The 21687-nt window shown below is 38.5% G+C and overlaps 2 protein-coding genes across 17 annotated transcripts in view; both read left to right on the top strand.

Annotated features, from left to right (window-relative positions):
• The window catches only part of LOC137975544 (uncharacterized), a 27156-nt gene extending 5583 nt beyond the window's left edge, over window positions 1-21573 (top strand). For 9 of the 16 annotated variants that reach the window (XR_011117594.1, XR_011117588.1, XR_011117584.1 and 6 more), the window contains one exon: window positions 18401-21573. Coding sequence is in view for 3 of the 16 variants with exons in the window: in XM_068822657.1 (XP_068678758.1) it covers window positions 18401-18528 (128 nt within the window). In the remaining 13 variants the exon portion in view is untranslated. Of the gene's footprint in view, window positions 1-580; window positions 1231-2796; window positions 3887-10424; window positions 10465-18400 lie in introns of those variants that run through there. The other 7 variants (XR_011117592.1, XR_011117589.1, XR_011117593.1 and 4 more) reach the window with 5 other exon arrangements.
• On the top strand, window positions 4957-6272 carry LOC137974944 (uncharacterized). Its single transcript, XM_068821962.1, has one exon. It carries the CDS (start codon window positions 5016-5018, stop codon window positions 5949-5951), a length of 936 nt encoding a protein of 311 aa, XP_068678063.1. The 5' UTR covers window positions 4957-5015; the 3' UTR covers window positions 5952-6272.
• Window positions 21574-21687: the final 114 nt, after the last annotated feature.

Raw genomic sequence — 21687 nt, 5'->3', positions numbered from 1 at the left:
TCTCCCCCACCCCCGGGAAACAAAGAGGCAACTCCCCACCCCCGGGCCTTCTCTTGGACCACAAATTGGGCATTTCAAAAATAGACAACAATATTGGGAAGAATCGCCCCTGGAAAACCCGGCACCTGATACTTCTGACTGGAAGCAAAAATAAGGGAAGTGAAACTAATTTCACCTGGAATTTTTCAGGTGCGTATACGACAATTGCTTAAATTGTCCACCAAGAGAAATGATCATTTCTTCAGTTCTCATTCCTTTCTCGGGAACACATGAGTCCAACAAATTAACCAGCTCTTAACTGAGTGACTTCGTGGCTCAGTTAGTTAGAGCGAAGCACCGGCATCGCAGAGGTCATGGGCTCGAATCCCTTTAAAGTCACCTGAAATTTTTCAGATGTATATACGATAATTGCTTAAATTGTCCATTAAGTGCAATGATGATTTCTTCAGTTATCTTCAAAAACCGCACTTCAAATATAATTTATTTCATTCAATATTGATCTCCATACGACACTAAAACCAGAACAATCTCAGATTTTCACCTTCAACATTTTGTTCACTTTCCTTCTTTTTGCTTTCAGAAGTATCAGTTACTGGGTTTTCCAGGGGCGATTCTTCCTATAAATCTCAGTTGTACTTTGAGTTGCACTATGGCACTAGAAGTTTGCAAAGCAGGAAAGAAAGAAACATAAGAAACTGACATATTAAAAACCACAGGCATTGCTTGAGACGCAGTGAAGAAGAAAAAAAACTTTTCCAAATGCCCGATTGTATTACTCTTGTACCTCTCAGAAAATCTCACACGTTTAGCCATCCCCGAGGAAAGCAACGGACTACTCGTCAGTAGTCTAATGTTCATGTATTTCAATGATCCCTTATTTTAGCCTCGCCAGAAATGCTTAATATGAAGGAGATACATGTTTTTGTAAAGATCGGAAAAACAGAAAATTTAAAACATTTTTTCTTTTAAAATTATTGCCTCGCATGAAGAGGCTCGAGGCTCGCAAAAAATGGCTCGGGCTTACAGGCTCGCACATTTGTCACACTATATTCTTTGTACTGTGAGACATTTTAGATTATTATAATTAAAAATATAATTAAGGAACAATTTCATATCAAAATCGACTTAAAATAAAATCGACTTAGAATAAAATTGCTGATGCTATGATAAGAGTATCAACATAAGTTTGACTATTTCATTATTGGCCTATATTATTTTGGGTATTTTTGTATATTTAATTTATTTCCTGTGAATGATGTCTTTACAATTTTCCATACGAATTATGACTTCACTCGACGGTTTCAGGCCTTAAGCACGGTTGAAAACTAAACCTCAATACTCAAAACTTGACACTCCAAGCGATCCGACGATCGATCAAAACTCAGACTAAGTCTTTCTTTTTACAGGTGACTTTCTTCCCGCCACACGTAATTTATGCTTATTTATGTCAAAATCTATTTCTAACAATATGCATAAGACTTGTCACAACCCATGCTGTTCATCAGAAAATTGACAATGGCAAAAGGACAACGTAAAATACAATATCAAGATATTCAATACAACTTAATCAAATGCTCACTTGTGTATTGTCGCCATTTTATGACTTCACTTCTGTTTTAATTGGACATCTAAATTTCAACATCCGGTATTCCAAGAACTTATGACGCTGTTTACGCCATGTCCAGAGGAGGTTGGACAGCAGCGTGCAAGGTGTCATGGGAAATTTTTATTTTTCAGTCAGTTGCCTCCAGACTTCAAGGGAAACACATATCTGTTGTAATCAACATGGACGCCATTGATAGACAGGCTGCAGAGTCAACTTCGTTTAAGAGTTCCAGTTGCTTCTTCTTACATTGCTGTGACATGCTCAATTTATTTACTTTCTCTGTTCGAAGCCGGCTCTTTTTGATGATCAATGGGTTCGAGAAAAAATTCCTTTTGAAAGACGAATGTTCATTTTTCAACTGAGCGAGGAAATTAGATGGACTGAGCGAGGAAATTAGATGCTCTGAAGTCGGCGTCAGTTCTATTAAAAAACCCAGTGTTGATTTTGAGGTAGGGTATAAATTTTCTTGTTTTAGAATCATGCATTGTTGGAAATTTGTATGTATTTGAGGCTTGAGCCATCGTCGTTCTAAACTGTGTGAGAACAGATTTTCCTGGCTTAATTAATGCACAACATGTTTAGAGATGTTCTTCTCATGTTGTAGTTTGACCCTCAAGAAAGCCACCAGGAGAGCATCCTCCTTAGAAACAGCCATTGCACAACCGCATCGAGCTCCAAAGGAAACTTTGTCAGTTACTCCATATATTGTTATATGTTGACAGGATGATTGTTGACGCAACTGTTCGTCTTTCCCAGAAACCTGGAACGGCTGGCCGTGGAATATTTTTTGGTCAAACATTAAAGGATGACAAAGAGGAAAATGAGGACATTTATGAAAAAGGAAATGTTTTATTGTTTGTCACATAATGGACTGGAAAACTGTAAATAGTCTGTCCTTAAAATTAAAAATATAATTTTAGTTCACCATGTCACTGAAAGTTGCCCTTGGTAGACAGGTAGTTCAGGTATCGTAATGTTTCAGAACATATCTTAACATAAAACAAGTCACCAATGCTTACCTTCTGAAATAAGATATCAATCCATTTGTTTTTTGGGGGTTCTTGTTCAGAGAAATGCTGCTTATCTTGTGAAGATAGCCCCCTGATAGTCAAATTGCTCACATGACAGTACTTTCAGAAGTAGTGAAATTTCAGGAGATAAAAATGTGCTGTACACGTTGGTGTTTTAAGGTATTGGTGGCGCCCACGACAAGCCAAGACAGGAATTTTTGAAAATGGCACAGAGAAAAATAAAAGCAAACTGTCAGGTCCAAGTGCAGCTGAGACCAGAGCCAACTAATGGCAAGGACAAAAATACCATAGCCATTGACTTGAACCATGGTAATGGATGGTTTCATTGTTACATTGCCAGAGAATTCACAGTTTTATTGCATACACTAATTGAAAATGAGAAATTGTTGACATACAGGTAACTGTCCACCACATCATGGTTTTTTGTGTGTGCAAAAATTGGATGTAACCCTTTAATTTCAATACTAAGAAAGGAAAAGTGGGAAAGTATGTTATGACAAGGTGCCACAGTGCTCGGTGAAGTAATATTAAGAATTGCTTAAGATTGTCTTACAATTACTCGCTATTTGTATCTGTAACAATACTGTTGATTTTGTTTAATTTACTGGTATCAACTATTCATAAATATAGAATCTTTGAACAATTTTTTATTGTACATGTACATTAAAATACTTTGCTGAGTCTCATAGAAACTTAACTTTCCGTGGTAGACATAGTGTGTAGTGCACTGTAAGTGCACTACACACTACGTCATCAGGTTATAAGTGTAAAAACTGTATATCATTCAATATTTATTTCTTTTTTGTTATCCATAAGGGAGGCTAACAAAATCTGCACCTTGCTTGGTTTGCATTTTTTGAGCATTAAAATAGAACTTTTGGTCCTTTTTTTCTCACAGAAAGTCAAATATTTTGAGCTCACCCATTCAAATACTAACCCTGCCAGACAAGGCTTAACTGCAGTGAAATTTTGTCTTGGAAAGGTATCAGGCTTTTGGTGATATAGAAATTTCAAGGAACTTGAAAATGGTCAACATGTCAGCCTCAAATCAATGTTTCTCCATTCTCTTTTATTTTCTTCAATCTTTCTGGGTTTAGTATTAAGTAACCACATGTCTTTTCAGGGGGGCTATTTACGTAAGACATCTACCATGGCACTACAATGATACACGGTATCAAAACAATATCGTGTATTGTTAGGGCTACATATTAGGCAAAGACAAGTTGAATCTCCTGAAAAACAAAATGCAGCTCAGTTGACGGTTATGGAATAAAGCACTGTGTTACTGCACTCAGTCTGAGGTCTCTTGTTTTCACTCCTTCCTCTCCCCATCTGATGTACCTCATTGAAAAGCTTGTTCTTGATGCCATTGCAACTGAGAAGCCCTTAATAACATGCATAAGTGGACTATGGAAAGATAAACATGCAGGTTTTCCTCTGCAAGAACTTATAGCAGTACCGATGTTTGGAGTATTAATTTTGCAAGATTTTTGGGGAAGATTTGCAAAAAGAAATATCGAATCCTGGCTGGAATCCTGGCTCGGGTTTCGACAAAACACTGACCCCCGGTTAACTGACCCCCTTACTGACCCCCCTACTGACCCCCTATAAAATCAATGGGAAAATGAATACTGCTTACCTAAGCCTCAAAAACCCTTTTTAAACAGCATTGTTCAGCAATATTTAAGTCTAAGCACCCATTTTAAAAAGGTTAGCTTACATGAAGTAATCGGCCATCACAACAATAATCGAAAACTAACCTTTTTAAAATGGGTGCTTAGACTTAAATACTGTTGAACAATGCTGTTTAAAAAGGGATTTTGAGGCTTAAGTAAGCAGTATTCATTTTCCCATTGATTTTTTAGGGGGTCAGTTGACCGGGGGTCAGTGTTTTGTCGAAACCCTCCTGGCTCGGATCCTAGCTCGAATCCTAGCCTGCGAGCAGGCTCTCTCTCTTCGGTGTCGAATCCTGGCTCGAAGTTTAGGTATCCTCATAAAAATGTACGATTAAAATTCGTCTTACCTTTAAATTGCCTTCATAGCAATGAAAAACAACTCCAATATGTTTAATCTGGCGCATTTATGGTGAATTATCAATAAACCAAAGCGAAAAAATGCCGAATTAACCGAGCGCTTCTGAGTTTCTCCATGGAACTTTTCGTCTGACATTGCTGTCCGACATGAAGATCTGCTCATTGGTCGAAATTTATCACGTGACAGCTGTCCCACCTCGTCTGCGCATCTGCGCCACGTTGATATACTAATTCAAACATTTGAATGTGAAAATATTGAGTGCGATCTGTAACATCAGCTCAGGTGTGTTCCAGGTACATCTGCTATCTTGTGTGTTCCTTTGCTACGACACTCCATGAACAACAATGTTCGAAGACCCCGCGTTCCTTGTTGCTGTCTCTTTCAGTTATATTTGCTTATGTTTTGTCCTCACCTTTTTCAAGTACGAAGTGATTTTCAGGATAGGAGTTATTTTAGTGGTAGCCTTTGGCTTTTTTTCCCCAATACTCTATGGACTTCCCTACATTATTATTCTATGGAGAATACTTGTGGGATTGAATGTCGCCACTGATCAAAAGCTTCACATAGGAAGGCTCAATGAGCAAATAGACAGGGACAAGGCAGAATTTTCTGGTTCCACTACCCTCAACCATTGGGCAGTGGTGATACAGGATAGTGGTGGATACGTCTACACACACGCTGTTGGAAATGTTGTATCTGGTGGAGGAAGAAAGATTCCGTTTAGAGAAATGAAAAAGGATACACGAAGCAAATACCATCTCGACCAAGTCGGCTTTGTCACTCAAAATCAGAGAGAAACGAAAACCAGAGAGCTTGTGGATGCCGAGCCGATGGTTTCTGGTAACAGTTGTCAAGAGTATGCAGTAGATATTGCCTTTCAACTCTCCAGTTCTCGCACATACACATTTGTTAAGATCATGGCATTACCTCGAATGCGAAACACCGTCTTGTTCATTGCAGTGGCACTATCAACTGCGTTTGCAGTGTATGACCACCCTTACGCTTGTGTGTTAAACCCGCTGTTCTTCATCAATCTGTTCGCTGCTTGGGAGCTGTCTCGTATTGGCATCCATAACCAAGCACAGGAAGTTGATCTCCGGTATATATCCTCAGTTTTTCGGGCATACTTTATATATCCGAGAACGGGGGACTTCTTTCTGCTCTTCTTCATTTGTGGGTGCTTTGCCTACATTTATCAACAAGTGGACAACAGAGTGTTCATTGTAATATGCAGTTTATTGTTTGTGGTTGTCCTGGTGCTATTGAGACGAAGAGAGTGATGCAACTTTCAAAAAATAGACATTGTACGACATCGTCGTGGCTGGGAATGGGAAACGTACAGTAACGATTCTTCGTTTAACGGAAAAAAACCGTTTCGTTTTCGTTTTAAACCGTTTAAACACAAAATGAAAAGCGTAGAAACGATTTTACTTCTCGTTTTTCTGAACTTGGTCTCCGGTTTTGCTTTTGCAAAATCGTTTTCTCAACAACTGCAAGCGTTTACCGGTAACGATTTGGAGAAAGCGTTGAAACAGTTGTTTCTTCTGTATAAAAAAATTAACGGCAGAGACAGTTGAACGATTTGGTTCACCATTTTAAACGCTTAAGGACGTTCGTGCCAATTGTTTCTGTGCATCCTTACTGCGCACGCAAATGCACACGCCACGTCATACACGAGCACGCGTGCTAAGTAATAAAATGAGAACTGATAGGGCAAAAGGCCGTTGCTATAGCTTTGCGTGGATTTAACGGTCTTGGACATTCGGTGACCCCTTTTTTTCTTTCCAGAAATGGATTTTATTTACAATTATCTCCACGTTGTCCAAAAATGAACAAAAAAATCAATGTGGGAAGTTCAAAAAATTTCAAGATTTCTGCTCACTGGACATCAAATCCTGCCATCTTGCGGCTGCAAGGCGCGTGAAACTGTGGTCGCTAACTGCGAACTTGATCATTAAGGGAACCTCACCAGTTGAGGGTCATTCCACAGTAATTTGGACGAGAAATTATTAAAATGAAATTTGCTTAAATTGCTCAATTTTCTGATAAATGGATAACATGTTAAATAAGGCTTTTGAAAACAACTAGAATTGTTGGATATGAATTGTTGTTTATGCATAAATTATCATACATTATGTAAACTAATGATAACAGCTGTTGCGGAGGGGAAAGTTTTATGTTGGTAGAATATAAAAAAGAAAACAGCAATTTTAGTTAACTGGTCTGGGACACAAACTACTCCAGACTAAGTAACTTAGACACTGGCCAAACTCTACATGTCTATCAGTATGGCACCTACAGACAGCCTTCTGGATGCTCTTTTCCCTTCCGCAACGTTTTGAAGCCTAAAAGTTTTGTTGGTGCGCTTGTAAATGACAAAGTCAACTTCATGTTTTCAAATCTTCTAATTCTAGGTCAAGGGTTGGTTGTATTATGTTTGAAAAGAAAATTTATTTTAAACTATAGCCAAGAGAGATTCATTAAATTTTGTTGTGGAGGGGACATTTTGTTGCGGAGGGGAATTCTGTGGAGGCAAATTCTCTTTTGATAATGATTTCACTGAAAATTATGATGTTTACATTAACAAGAGGTATCATTTTTCTATCTTAAGTTCAGCAACCAGGTTGTGTTTCAGCAATCTATAAGGTAAATCGTGTTTAAATTAAAATGACAGTCAGTACAACAAAACTGGTAAAAATACCTGTAGCTAATACATGTAATTATATTTCTTTCATCATGCAAATGCCAAGATGAAAAATTTGAAACATTGCCACTTGAAAAATTATAAAAAGAAGGCACCAAATAATAAAATTCCTCAGCACAGTTCATTTAAATGATCACACATTTCATCCACTGACTAAAAAGTTATAAACTTAACTGTCCAGTTGCTTTAAATGAAACTCTACCTAATTGACCAATGATGTTTTCATATAAAACAGCAGTTTTCCACTCAAAGTTTATTGCATATGAACTGCATATGAAAGTAGATGATTATTATGCAGTTGACTATGTTAGCTGTTACTACTTTGGCAGGGTTATTCAAATTCAGGGTCAGTTTGCACAGTTCAAATTTCTGCACAGGGTTAGGCTTGGTGCTGATGCAGGTGAAATATTCAATTGGTCAACAAGGGATGATGTGGCTGATGTTCATGTCAGCTGTGTTTTCTATGGACCCATTCATTTGATTGACAACAGTCCATTTAAAATTATGGAGCATGAGCAAGTTAAAAAAGTGTTCCGTTATATCCAGAGGCACTGATTTTCTTTTGAGGGGTTGTTTTCTGTTAATGTTGAAAATATTCAAGGAACTTTGGTCATTATTGAACTTATGAACTCACAGTCAGGTTTTTCTGATCACATATTATCTTAAGGTGTTTTTGTGCCAATTAATCTTAACAAGGTTACATGTATGCATTACTAATGCATGATTTTGAATTTTTATCACAGTACTGTTTCTGACACAGTGTAAATATTGTGCAAAATGTTGAAAAACTTCAGTTATTTGAAAGCAAATGTGAAACTGTTGTATAAACATTGAAGTGTGGATGTTATCACTCGCTTTAAACGTCTTGCTTATGATCTTCTGAAAATTGGACAAATTTTCCCCTCCGCAACTTCCCCTCTGCAACAGTAGATGCTGTTTTCAAATCCTACCTCATTGAGAAAACCGTAACTATTTAAGTTTCCTCTTGTGATCTTTTCAATTAATATAAATTGGGAAAAAGCATCAGCCTACTAGACTCTAGATAATATTTCAGAATTCAGAGAATCTGCTAATAAAACTAAAAACAAACAAAACACCAAGTTTCTGTTCCCCTCCGCAACGGCCATATTTTTAAGCTCTATGATCTAAGAAATGCATTTTGGAGAAAAGCAGGACAGCAGCAAGTAAAGCTTTGTAGATGATCTTAAGCCTCAATAGGTTATGAGAAGTAAAGGACAAATTCTTATTTAAACTATAACAAGATCTTCGCCTCTAAATTTCCCCTCCACAACAGACGGAATACTGTGGAATGACCCTTGACTAAATTCACTTAATTAGTCCACTTAAACAATATTTGGCAGAGAAGATTTCACTTCAAAGATTTAATTGCAGTATATTTGGGTTTACAGACACTGGCCTTATTCGATAACGAAGCCCGATTTTGTCACATTTTGGGTGTTTTTCCGGACATGTTCTCTCCAAAACAAAGTCGGTGACCCTCCATTTTTTTTACATTTCTGACATAACTAACTCATCATCTTACAGTGGTAAAAGTTTCAGAAAAAAATCAATGTTGAACAATTTTCGCGCGAACGTCCTTAACTGATACACTCATCCAGAACTCGTTGAGACCACAGAATTTGAGCGACGTCGTACGATTTCTTGCGGTCGCTTTCAATGCCTTTGCTCGTGTTATTGTTTTCGAAGTGGGACCACTCGATTTCCACAAAACGGAAGCATGATTAGCGATTAGTCAAAGGAAAGACCGAATTTTATCGTTATCTTTGAATTTTTCAGACCTCTAACTACCAGGAAACAAAGCGCCATCACGGAATATACCTGAATATATTTTGCATAAACACGTAAACATCATGCACTGAAATTAACAATAATTTTATGGAAACCCAAGACGTAATAACCACAAACTCAGTTTTTTAACAAATGAAACTCGCTACATTTATCCCAAGAAAAAAAGTAGAAGACAAGAAAGAAAAGTAATGTCTTTCCGATGCAAAGGCGAGTGTTTCTGCTGCGAAAGAAAAAATTCTTTGACTTTCCGATGTGTGCTTTTGACCTGTGGTAGTTAATTATAACAATAGAGCGATGAAAGTGTCAAATGAAGGCAAGTCAATAACAAGTCAATTCACGTGGCCCAGATTATCTTCACGAAAATAATAAAATTCAATGACTGAATCACTCAATACAATCATTTTTGTGTTTTGTGCAAACTTTTTGTTGTTCTTATTAAACAGACACGATGGCCGCGAGTCAATTTCCTTGAGGATAACAACAAAGAATGTGAATGAATATGCAAATTTACGATTCCCTTGCCTTTGATTGCTTGTTTACGCCATAATAATAACTGATCGTGAAAAGGGTGCAGAACCCTAACACAAGCTAATCGTCGATCAGTCATCATAAAATCAAAGGAGAAAATGAGTCCTGTCCAGATGTACGTTCCACAATAACGAATAAAGAATATTTGCAAGACAGTGATGTCAAATACTGACCATTATTTAGAGTAATGGCTAATACGCTTTGCAAAATGTGAAAAAATTTAACCGGAATCCACGATCGAGTTTGTCAAGAAAGCGACAACAATGTGTGCAAAATTACTATGAGGCGCGAAAATGAAGACCGCTGACCAAGGAGTGACTGCCCCGCTTAATTTCCCCATTAGGGGATGCGAAGACCGTGACTTCCAGCGAATTCCCCACCTACCGGGAAACCAAAATGGAGTCTATATGAGGTGCAAGTCCCCGCAATCCCCTGCTAAGGCCTGTATGGGGGGTGGGGGGGTGTGGGGGTTTTAAATGACTGGTGCATTAGGTAAAGAGCTTCCCTTGTGTCTTTTATCAAGTTCACCCAATCCCCTAATCATGACCCCTCAAAATAATTCCTTCATGAGAGAGGACAAAACGCGGAGCCCTACTCCATGGAGTACTCTATGGAGTACCCAAATGGAGTATCCCTAAAAATAATTTATTGGTCAAATTTAATACTTTATCAACATGGTGAGGTATTTCAATGTACATACTTTTTGTTACAGTTCGATGCAGTTCATGAATTGGCCGCCATCTTGAAGTTACGTAGGTATTTTGTGTATCCCTTATTATAGGGCCATTGGCAAAGGCCGGATCGGACCGGATCATGCGCGACGGTCGTCTTCTTCAAACTTGAAAACTGACAACAATTTTTTTCCTTTTTCCAGTCCCTGACAATTGCACAATTGCCGGATTTAGCAACAGAAAGGGAACGTCAGTTGACGAAAGGAGAGCCTGCAAAATAGTTGGGATTCTACTCTAATATGACCTAATATGGATATTTTTGCTGTGCGTGCCATCGTCAACTGACATTCTCGTTCTGTTGCTAGCTAAATCAGGCTATTGTGCAATGAGAAGGGACTGGGGTAAAGTAAAGAAATGTTGTCAGTTTTCATGTTTGAATTTAAAAAAAGCCGGTGTGTACGCAGTCAATTTGTTACATCATATCTTTCATTCATAATTCTGCTTTGGAATCTGTGATCACCTTTTGACGAGCCTCAATAAATGAGGAGAGAAACACGAGAGAAAGGCACAGAATTTGAGCATGTTGTCTGGTGTTATTGATCCGGTCCGAGTTTTGTCGATCCGATCCGATACGATACGGTCCAATCCGATCTGGTCCGGTCTGATCTGATCCGATCCTGGTTTTGCCAACGGCTTTATTATAGTGTATTTTGAAACAAATATTAATAAAAACCGTGTACCCCTGCATACCCATGGGTATATTATGGGCATACACGGGCCTATATCGGCATACAAGGGTATACAGGTTTGTATGAATATTTGTCTAAATAAACAAAAAAATAAATATACTACAATAAGGGATACATGAAATACCAACAAAATTTCAAGATTATATATATCCATATCCCATATGGAACAGACGGGGATGCTCGTCGGAAATTTTGAATTTAACCCCTAAAGGAGACCATCTGGGCGTGGCTCAAGCTTTTTGTGACCCCTAAAGGAGACTAATCTGGGCGTGGCTTAAGCAACTTTTGACCCCTAAAAACAAGTTAAAAAGAAAATTTGACTTCTGTTTCTCTTCGTGAAATTCTGTGTTTCTTCGTGGAACCCTGAACAAGACCTTGGTGGCTTAAAATATTGGCGCTTTGCCCGGAACACCCTAAGCGAGACCAAAATCCAAAATTTACACCCCTAAGCGAGACGACAAGCATCCCAGTCTGTTTCATATGGGAGTCCCCCCCCTGGGGAGCTGGGCTTAGGCAACAAACTTGGTAGTGATTCTATCCTGCAGCCATCTAGTTTTTGATAACCTTGGTGTAGACAGTAAAATTCTTGCACTTGCCAAAGGTCTTGACTTGAACACCAAAATGCAGCATTTCAAAGCTGGCCGTAACTGCTGATAGCTACAGTCCCGGACAAAATTGTTGAAACACTTTACAATTTCCTGCCCTCCCACAATGTTGTTTTGGCAATTGGGCTCAGAAACTCGCGTTAAAACAACATTGTGAGGGGAGCGTGAGCTGCGAAAGCTACAGATCTGTATAGTAGTGTACTGTTCCAACGAATTTTGTCACAGACTGTATTTGTGAGGAATTTAAACTATTTATAGGACGTGCTGACAGGGTCATAAGTGACACAACTTTACAGTCGCCTTTATAACCGGTACGATAGTGCTGTTTAACGTTTTTATTCGTAACTGAGTTTGATGTACAGTGTTCGAATTTCTTTTGTTATATATCCACAATGATAAAATAAGCGAAATTGTTTAGATTTAGCTAAGAAGAGAGTCATGATCTGAAATATGGATTTTCTTGCTGCCATTGATAGCGTGACAAGGGCGCGAGCGTATTTGTTTTATCTCGCATTCAAAGGTTTTCTCTTCGTAAAGTAGCTAAAACGCGCTACATTTTTCCTAAAAGCGATTGGAGATTAATCAGTGACGACTTTCCTGGAAAGAAAAGCACATACAAAGGTTTAACAGTTAAGAGAAAACCTATCCAGCCATTGTTTAACAGAGGACGCCCATGGAAGTTATGGTATAGAAGGCAAGGGAGGCGGGGTTTCTACAATTGCTGTATCTGTGAGAAAAGTTCGTCCTTTCCAACTTCTAAGGGATATTACTGCCTACAATCAACAAAAAAGGACTTTCGAGTTCTTGGATGTGCTAAAAAGATTAGGATTTGCGCTAAAAATGAGATGACAACATACTGAATATATATGGACGAAGGATATTGCCTTTTACCTTGATGTAGCTTCCTTCAGGAGGTCGTATAAAATACTAACTGATGCGGTATTTTACATAAAATGACGATGTATCGCCAACTGTCAAATATTGTTACGGCTTAAAATTAGTTTGCACATATATGTATTACCCGGCCCAATGTTACGCGAGTAAAACTTCGTAAGACCCGGGAAATTTAAAAGAATACTTTTTATGTTAGTACAGTTTTTATTTTATAACTCTTCGACAATTTCTGTCGGTGAGAGACATGGAAATACAGGAAACACAAGTTATAGTTATGAAAAACACTAATTTTGCACAAGGATAGAAACTTATGACACGTGATGTAAAAGCTTGTTTACTTTAGTTCATTGCGTGAGCAACTTTGTACCAAAATGGTGACACGCAGTTTGAAAACGTTACGTGTATTAGACGGTTTCTACTGACTGTTTTTTCATAACAACTCCATTGTAGGCTAATTTGATATCGCTTAAGAATTTTTCAAGTCGAATTTCGCTAGACAAAGCCAACAAGAGAAGAAAACAACGACATTGTGTTAGTGTGCACGAGTCACCACTGTATTAATTAAATTTAGCAGGATCCTTTTTCTCAGTGCATTGACAACGTCACCATGCACATTTGCCTCAAAAATGGCTATTTTCTCTACTAGAGTGTCCAAAACAATCGATTCACCTTCTGTGTTCACTGCCCTTTCTGACTGTTTTATCGTCGTGGTTCAATTGTGCATATTTCTCACCAAAAAAGCTTTCTTAAAAATGGTGACTCGTTGGTGACTCGTTGAATTACAGATGCACGCTAATTAACTTTGTGAGAAGATCAAGGCCGAATAAAACGGGAGCATGGGGAAATACACTGTTGTTCTTTTTCGGATATTTGTGCCGCATGAAATGAATGAAAAGACTTTCGACCAGCGAACGCGCATCTAACAAAGGTGAACTCCTACTTGCTGGTGCAAAATACTGGAGAATCGGGTTAAAAGTCAATATCCCGTGCGGAATGTTATTTGAGTGTAGGTAAATGAACTTTGTGACCTTCCAAAAGAAGTGAAAAATCGTGCCGTGCGTTAATTTAGGGACACCAACGAACGTCATTTGAGAATCACTTAATCGCTGTCAGTACTTACAGTATCAACCAAAGCGATCGTGGTCGTACCAGGATTACAAAACGGTTGGAAAACAGAGTTTAGAGGAGTTATAAAGTGTTTTGCCGCAACCAGCAACCCCAGTTACCAAGATATTACGATATTTTCCTTCACGCAATAAAACTCGAACGGCCTCTGCAAATTCATCCTGGTTAAGGTCGTGCCTAAGCAGAACATGCTCAGCCACAGTCAACCTTCTATGAAAAGGCTTTCTTTTTTGAACGAGAAACAACCAACCAAATTCAAAAAAACCTGAACATGATGTATTTTTCCATTTCTTGTCGAATTTATCACAAATATGGCGCCACATCTCACTCTAGGCCGCTAGAAATCAAGGGTTTCCTTCTCCTAAAATGTAGCATATTTCCCGCCAATTCTTTTCATAACTGAAATTCCTCAAAAATACAGTCCCGAACAAAATTGTTGAAACACTTTACAATTTCCTGCCCTCCCACAATGTTGTTTTGGCAATTGGGCTCAGAAACTCGCGTTAAAACAACATTGTGAGGGGAGCGTGAGCTGCGAAAGCTACAGATCTGTATAGTAGTGTACTGTTCCAACGAATTTTGTCACAGACTGTATTTGTGAGGAATTTAAACTATTTATAGGACGTGCTGACAGGGTCATAAGTGACACAACTTTACAGTCGCCTTTATAACCGGTACGATAGTGCTGTTTAACGTTTTTATTCGTAACTGAGTTTGATGTACAGTGTTCGAATTTCTTTTGTTATATATCCACAATGATAAAATAAGCGAAATTGTTTAGATTTAGCTAAGAAGAGAGTCATGATCTGAAATATGGATTTTCTTGCTGCCATTGATAGCGTGACAAGGGCGCGAGCGTATTTGTTTTATCTCGCATTCAAAGGTTTTCTCTTCGTAAAGTAGCTAAAACGCGCTACATTTTTCCTAAAAGCGATTGGAGATTAATCAGTGACGACTTTCCTGGAAAGAAAAGCACATACAAAGGTTTAACAGTTAAGAGAAAACCTATCCAGCCATTGTTTAACAGAGGACGCCCATGGAAGTTATGGTATAGAAGGCAAGGGAGGCGGGGTTTCTACAATTGCTGTATCTGTGAGAAAAGTTCGTCCTTTCCAACTTCTAAGGGATATTACTGCCTACAATCAACAAAAAAGGACTTTCGAGTTCTTGGATGTGCTAAAAAGATTAGGATTTGCGCTAAAAATGAGATGACAACATACTGAATATATATGGACGAAGGATATTGCCTTTTACCTTGATGTAGCTTCCTTCAGGAGGTCGTATAAAATACTAACTGATGCGGTATTTTACATAAAATGACGATGTATCGCCAACTGTCAAATATTGTTACGGCTTAAAATTAGTTTGCACATATATGTATTACCCGGCCCAATGTTACGCGAGTAAAACTTCGTAAGACCCGGGAAATTTAAAAGAATACTTTTTATGTTAGTACAGTTTTTATTTTATAACTCTTCGACAATTTCTGTCGGTGAGAGACATGGAAATACAGGAAACACAAGTTATAGTTATGAAAAACACTAATTTTGCACAAGGATAGAAACTTATGACACGTGATGTAAAAGCTTGTTTACTTTAGTTCATTGCGTGAGCAACTTTGTACCAAAATGGTGACACGCAGTTTGAAAACGTTACGTGTATTAGACGGTTTCTACTGACTGTTTTTTCATAACAACTCCATTGTAGGCTAATTTGATATCGCTTAAGAATTTTTCAAGTCGAATTTCGCTAGACAAAGCCAACAAGAGAAGAAAACAACGACATTGTGTTAGTCACCATGCACATTTGCCTCAAAAATGGCTATTTTCTCTACTAGAGTGTCCAAAACAATCGATTCACCTTCTGTGTTCACTGCCCTTTCTGACTGTTTTATCGTCGTGGTTCAATTGTGCATATTTCTCACCAAAAAAGCTTTCTTAAAAATGGTGACTCGTTGGTGACTCGTTGAATTACAGATGCACGCTAATTAACTTTGTGAGAAGATCAAGGCCGAATAAAACGGGAGCATGGGGAAATACACTGTTGTTCTTTTTTCGGATATTTGTGCCGCATGAAATGAATGAAAAGACTTTCGACCAGCGAACGCGCATCTAACAAAGGTGAACTCCTACTTGCTGGTGCAAAATACTGGAGAATCGGGTTAAAAGTCAATATCCCGTGCGGAATGTTATTTGAGTGTAGGTAAATGAACTTTGTGACCTTCCAAAAGAAGTGAAAAATCGTGCCGTGCGTTAATTTAGGGACACCAACGAACGTCATTTGAGAATCACTTAATCGCTGTCAGTACTTACAGTATCAACCAAAGCGATCGTGGTCGTACCAGGATTACAAAACGGTTGGAAAACAGAGTTTAGAGGAGTTATAAAGTGTTTTGCCGCAACCAGCAACCCCAGTTACCAAGATATTACGATATTTTCCTTCACGCAATAAAACTCGAACGGCCTCTGCAAATTCATCCTGGTTAAGGTCGTGCCTAAGCAGAACATGCTCAGCCACAGTCAACCTTCTATGAAAAGGCTTTCTTTTTTGAACGAGAAACAACCAACCAAATTCAAAAAAACCTGAACATGATGTATTTTTCCATTTCTTGTCGAATTTATCACAAATATGGCGCCACATCTCACTCTAGGCCGCTAGAAATCAAGGGTTTCCTTCTCCTAAAATGTAGCATATTTCCCGCCAATTCTTTTCATAACTGAAATTCCTCAAAAATACAGTCCCGAACAAAATTGTTGAAACACTTTACAATTTCCTGCCCTCCCACAATGTTGTTTTGGCAATTGGGCTCAGAAACTCGCGTTAAAACAACATTGTGAGGGGAGCGTGAGCTGCGAAAGCTTCAGATCTGTATAGTAGTGTACTGTTCCAACGAATTTTGTCACAGACTGTAGTTCCAGCCCTAGGCAAAGAAGAGGTCGTGGCAAAATCAAGACCAGGATGTGTCCCAGGACGTACATGTAAAATTGAGACCATTCTGAATTACTTAAAGTGCCCTGTGACCAAAAAATCAATTCATATTTTTCTTTGGATTTCAAAACTATGTTAACAAAACACTAAGTGACCCACGTTTTAAGCCTTGATTTCAAAAAGACACCACCTCTTTATTTTAACTGTAATTTTCCTATTTAATGGTCTGCCATTACTAACATTATGTTCTTGAGAGAGCTGGATCGAGGAGAAAATGACGTCATAGGCTTACTAGTTTAAGAATGCAATACGTGTGTACTCCACATTATTAATATGCAGCACGGGGGTTTTGGCCTTTCAGACTTTTAAACTCACGCTTTGCATATATAATAAACTGCGTTCACACGCTGAAATTTTAAGCTAGTGAGCCTCTGACGTCACTTTTCCCTGGATCCAACCGTCTGAGGTCCAATCGGTCAGTTTTGAACGTGAGTAATGGTGGACCGTGAAATCCAAAACTTACACAAAGTAAACGGCCTTTGGATAAAAATCAAAGCTCAAAATTTTGCCAGTCAGGTGTTAAGCAAACACACTTTCAAAATATGAAGGAAAAAGGAAGTGGCTCTTTTGATCACAGGGGCACTTTAAGGATTTGAAATACTGATAATCCTGCAAACTCATAAGGGAACTTGAGAAAGCACAGAGTAAACAAGAATGATAATGGCAGAAAACAATACAGTGCTAGAATTAACAGTCGGTCATCAGACATTGTCCGACCAAATTTTGAAAATGTCCGGCCAAATTCACAGTATGATCGGACACAGTGACCGAGCGTCTCACCAGCACATCTTGAGTTATCTTCTTCAAGGTGTTGTCAGTCAATAAATTACGTCCAGTCCAATTTGTCAAATGTCCGGCCAAAAGGAAGATTTGAACGGGCATATGTCCTGTGGATAAAGAAAAATTATTTCCAGTACTGCAATAGGTTTTATGAGCATAGACAGTGGCTCTGCAGCTAACCACTTTTTGTACCTTTTGTACATTTTAGAACATGTTTTACTTTTTTCTTGCTAATGACAACATTAAATGACTTAATGGCCTTTTTGACAGTTGTGTGCTTAGTTACCTGGCCTTTAAATAAAAATGAGGCTGGAGATGACCTTGTTATGATACAGGCCTCCCTTTCCCTGTCCTTGAATTGGGATCATTTTTTGTTCTTAAAGGGGCTAGGTCACGCAATTTTAGGCGATCTCAGCATTGATCAAATGGTCATAGAATTAACTGAAATAACAAAATAACGGCTCAAAACTATTGAAGAACTCAAACAAAACACAGGAAAGCTAAGAAGAAATTATTGTTATTAAATTTGAAAAACGTCGGCCCACCTTTTTTCAAATTTATATCAAAATGTCATTTAAACAGCTGGAAAATCATTCTCTGTTATGTGGCCGTGATTTTTCAAATGAAAGACTCTTCCTCTGCCAATTTGACGTTTAGAGCTTATAACTAACAAAATTAAACAAAATTACCTAAAACAGCGTGACCTAGCCCCTTTAAGCTAGTCACTTTCCTTGGTTACAATAAAGTGACCAAACATGGGCTACCTGTATTTGACTTCTCGAATATCATGCTTTGAGATTTACGATTGCTTTCTAAATAGCTTTCCTTAGATCTAGTGCTACCATAAGTGTAAGAATCTCTTCATTCTCTTTTCAGGTTTGACTACAGCTATAAGCATTAGCCTCTTTGTGATTTTTGTTGCGATGGCGATCTTTGTTTACAAGCCGAGATGGAAAAGACAAGTTAGAATACATCAGGCTAATGACCAATTTGTTCCTGTATGACTTAAGAACAGACTGAGGGAGTGCAATTCAAGTAGATGCTTTGCTTTTCATGGAGGCCAAAATAATGAACTGATATACATTTAAGAGGACCAGAAATGATATCATTGGCCAGACAAGAAGCACTACTCCTCTTAACCTGCTCCACATGTTCTGTATGGAGCATCGACTCAGAAAATGCTGGGTAAACTTTGTCTCAAAGGGACTATTGGGAAGTCACCTTACCCCGATCATACTAGAACTGGAAACATGAAGCTCAAAATAAAAAAAATAATACCGATAGTTACATTTTCAAAAAATTGTGTTTGCCTGTCCAAATGCACAGTCCATTTGCATTAGTATATTTGAATGCCCTTCACCACTTACCTTCTGCAAACAGTGAGTGTGTTCTTTATCTTTAGTGCCTTGCATTAAAGATTACTCCTAAACCCATGATCGGGGATTTTTTGTGATGGGGCCTAAAGTTTTTCACCCTTGTCTAAGGAGATGGCAAGCAGTAAGTGTGCAAAGGCAGGACTTTTTCCATAGTTGTTCACAGATCCCAAGTGATGAAGAAACTTATCCTATTGTGTATGCTGTCATACAGAAAATGCCCATCTCGATTGGGTCTGGAACAGTTGTGTGCGAGTCCAGAACATTCTTGAGCACTTGTTGGCATGACTGCTGTGAACTTGATGAAAGCAAGTTTTATTATCCTGATAACTTCTGGATAACAGGCTTTGGAAGGAAGAATCCAAACTATTTTCCAATGACAGCACAAAAATATTCATTGCTGGTCTAAACCAAGGAAATACGTCAAATAAAATCATGCATTACTAATTTATTAGATTTGCCTGGTCACATTCTGGTTTGTCTGTTCACCATGACCTTGGGGCCAAATGTTTTCTCGATCGGCCCTCCAACATAATTTTTTGGATGGGTAATTTGGGTCATGGAAGTCAAACAATTCAATGACTAACTTTTTTGTTTTAGGCTTTTGTATATTTCTGAAAATCAAAACTGTACAATATATTAGCTTAACTAAAAGGTTGTTGTCACTGGTAATCAAGGTAAAGAGAAGCTGAGAAAAAACATGGCACCAGACTGTCAAAGAAGATATAGAAGCTTGGCGCTCTCTCCAGAGTTCACCAATGATAGGATTGTCTGATGAAGTCAGCCGCTTCAAACCCCTGGTGCAGAGAACATGTGATGCTAATTAGGACTGTAGTAGCAGCAGTAGTACACTTGTGGGATTTTGGCCATTAGACGAGGTTTAATGGGGAACTGAAGGCAAAACATAAGCATTTTTTATTTACACTTTAGACCATGCACAATAATGTTTTAACTTTTTCTCTGGCATATCATATCCGTCGTTTTTCCACCTAAAAAAATGTTTTTATTCCAATTTTGGGCCTACTGCATTGCGGCTCAGAATGGAGGAGTCAGCAGTCATTTTTGCAGCTTATGACAAAGGAATGGGGAAGACATGCGAGAAGCATGCAGTGTTTTGACTGATGTTTACAAGACGTGAATATTGAGTCCGCAAAGAAAGAGCAAAACAACGAAGAAAATATCCACATCAGCACTTGTTTCTCTCGATTATGAAATCTCTGGTCCCCATATCATATGTCAAAGCAGGCTGAAGAGTTAGTTTTTAAGCCCACACTGAAATGGCAGAAACAGCAGACAAAGCCCAACTTCAAACATAATTTTCTCGCAACCCCACAGATTCAACTTTACTTACGTTAGGCTTTCCAAAAACGATGTTGGAAGAATTGCTGATTTTGGCCTTCAGTGCGCGTTTAATTAATAATTATGATTGTAGCAATATCACTGGTCTGTTGTATATCTAGGACTGGAATTAATGAAATAGACCACTCTCAAAGCAATATTATTATTGTGCTAAATTATTGTACCAAAGGAGAACGTAAATTTTAATCTTGTTAAACGAATTAAGAGATGACTTACTTTAACGTAAAAAAAGAGTCCAGCTGGGGTTAGGACATCTTGCAACCAAGATATGAAATGAATGTATAGTTGAAGTGTGGGTCATATACATGTAGATGAATGAGAGAACCTGTTTACCAACTGTGTGGCTTTATTTCTCAGTTGGTAGAGCATTTCACTGGCATAGCAGAGGTCATGGATTCAAATCCCCCTGGAGCCATCTTAATTTTTCAGATGTCTGTATTATTAGTCTTGTCTCTTTCATCATTAACCAAGATATACCGGTAGTAAGGATGTTGGATGTACACAACCAGGCTGGTTTAAGGAGAGTAACCAACTAATGGCCCCTTTCTCTAGGGTGTCGGTGGGCAAGCCATTTTTAAAAGAACTCTCCCAATTGTCACATTTCAAAAGCAAACTTATTGATGATCATGTTGCGACATGGAGGGTGATTACAAACTGCAGGTTGCAGGTCATTGTTTCGCCATAGCTGATTCAACCCAAACCTTTACTAATGCCAAGATTGGCCTAAACACAATGTTGAAGCCTAAGGTTAGCATTTTTGTGAAGGTTTGGATTGTTTCAGTTATGGTAAAACAATGACCTGCAACCTGAACTTTACACCCTCTGGTTGTGACAACTTCATGTTGTCATTGTCCAAAATGAGTTTTAATCTTAGGTTTAGGGAAAGAGTGGCTGAGTTCTCTGAGTCAAGTAACCAACACTTTTCATCGGAAATTGCTATTTATTGAAACCAAGTTGCACAACTATGCAAAATTGGTTGGATTGCCAGTGAAAAGTTGGGGGTAGGGGGGTGTGTCAAAAATGAAGACCGTAAGACCCTACAAGACCCGAAAACTTGAAAACGAAGAAAGTAATTAACCTGAAACACTCAATTTGGCTTACCCTAGGCCTAAAGTTGGTTTTTAGGCCCAGAGTGTGACAGGGCCTATTTTTATCCAACGGGAAATGAAGAAGTCCGGCCACATGTGGAGTCTGGTTACTCAGTTAAATATGGCGGATCACCCAGCTTTCACTTTGAAACAAGTTGTTGCGATCGAAGGACTTGAACTTCGCTTGAGGTGACTTTTACATTTCTCTAACAAGACAACTGGGAGGTCTCCTATTTGTTTTCAAGTTTTCGGGGTCTTTAGGGTCTTCATTTTTGAGACACCCGGGGTAGGGTGGTAATTTGTTATTTTGTCTGAACACAAGTGGCTTAATTTACTGATGGTT

This window comes from Montipora foliosa, chromosome 11 (genome assembly GCF_036669935.1).
Source record: "Montipora foliosa isolate CH-2021 chromosome 11, ASM3666993v2, whole genome shotgun sequence".
NCBI lineage: Eukaryota > Metazoa > Cnidaria > Anthozoa > Scleractinia > Acroporidae > Montipora > Montipora foliosa.
Note: the sequence above shows the minus strand (reverse complement) of the source record. Positions and strands in the feature narration are given on the sequence as shown.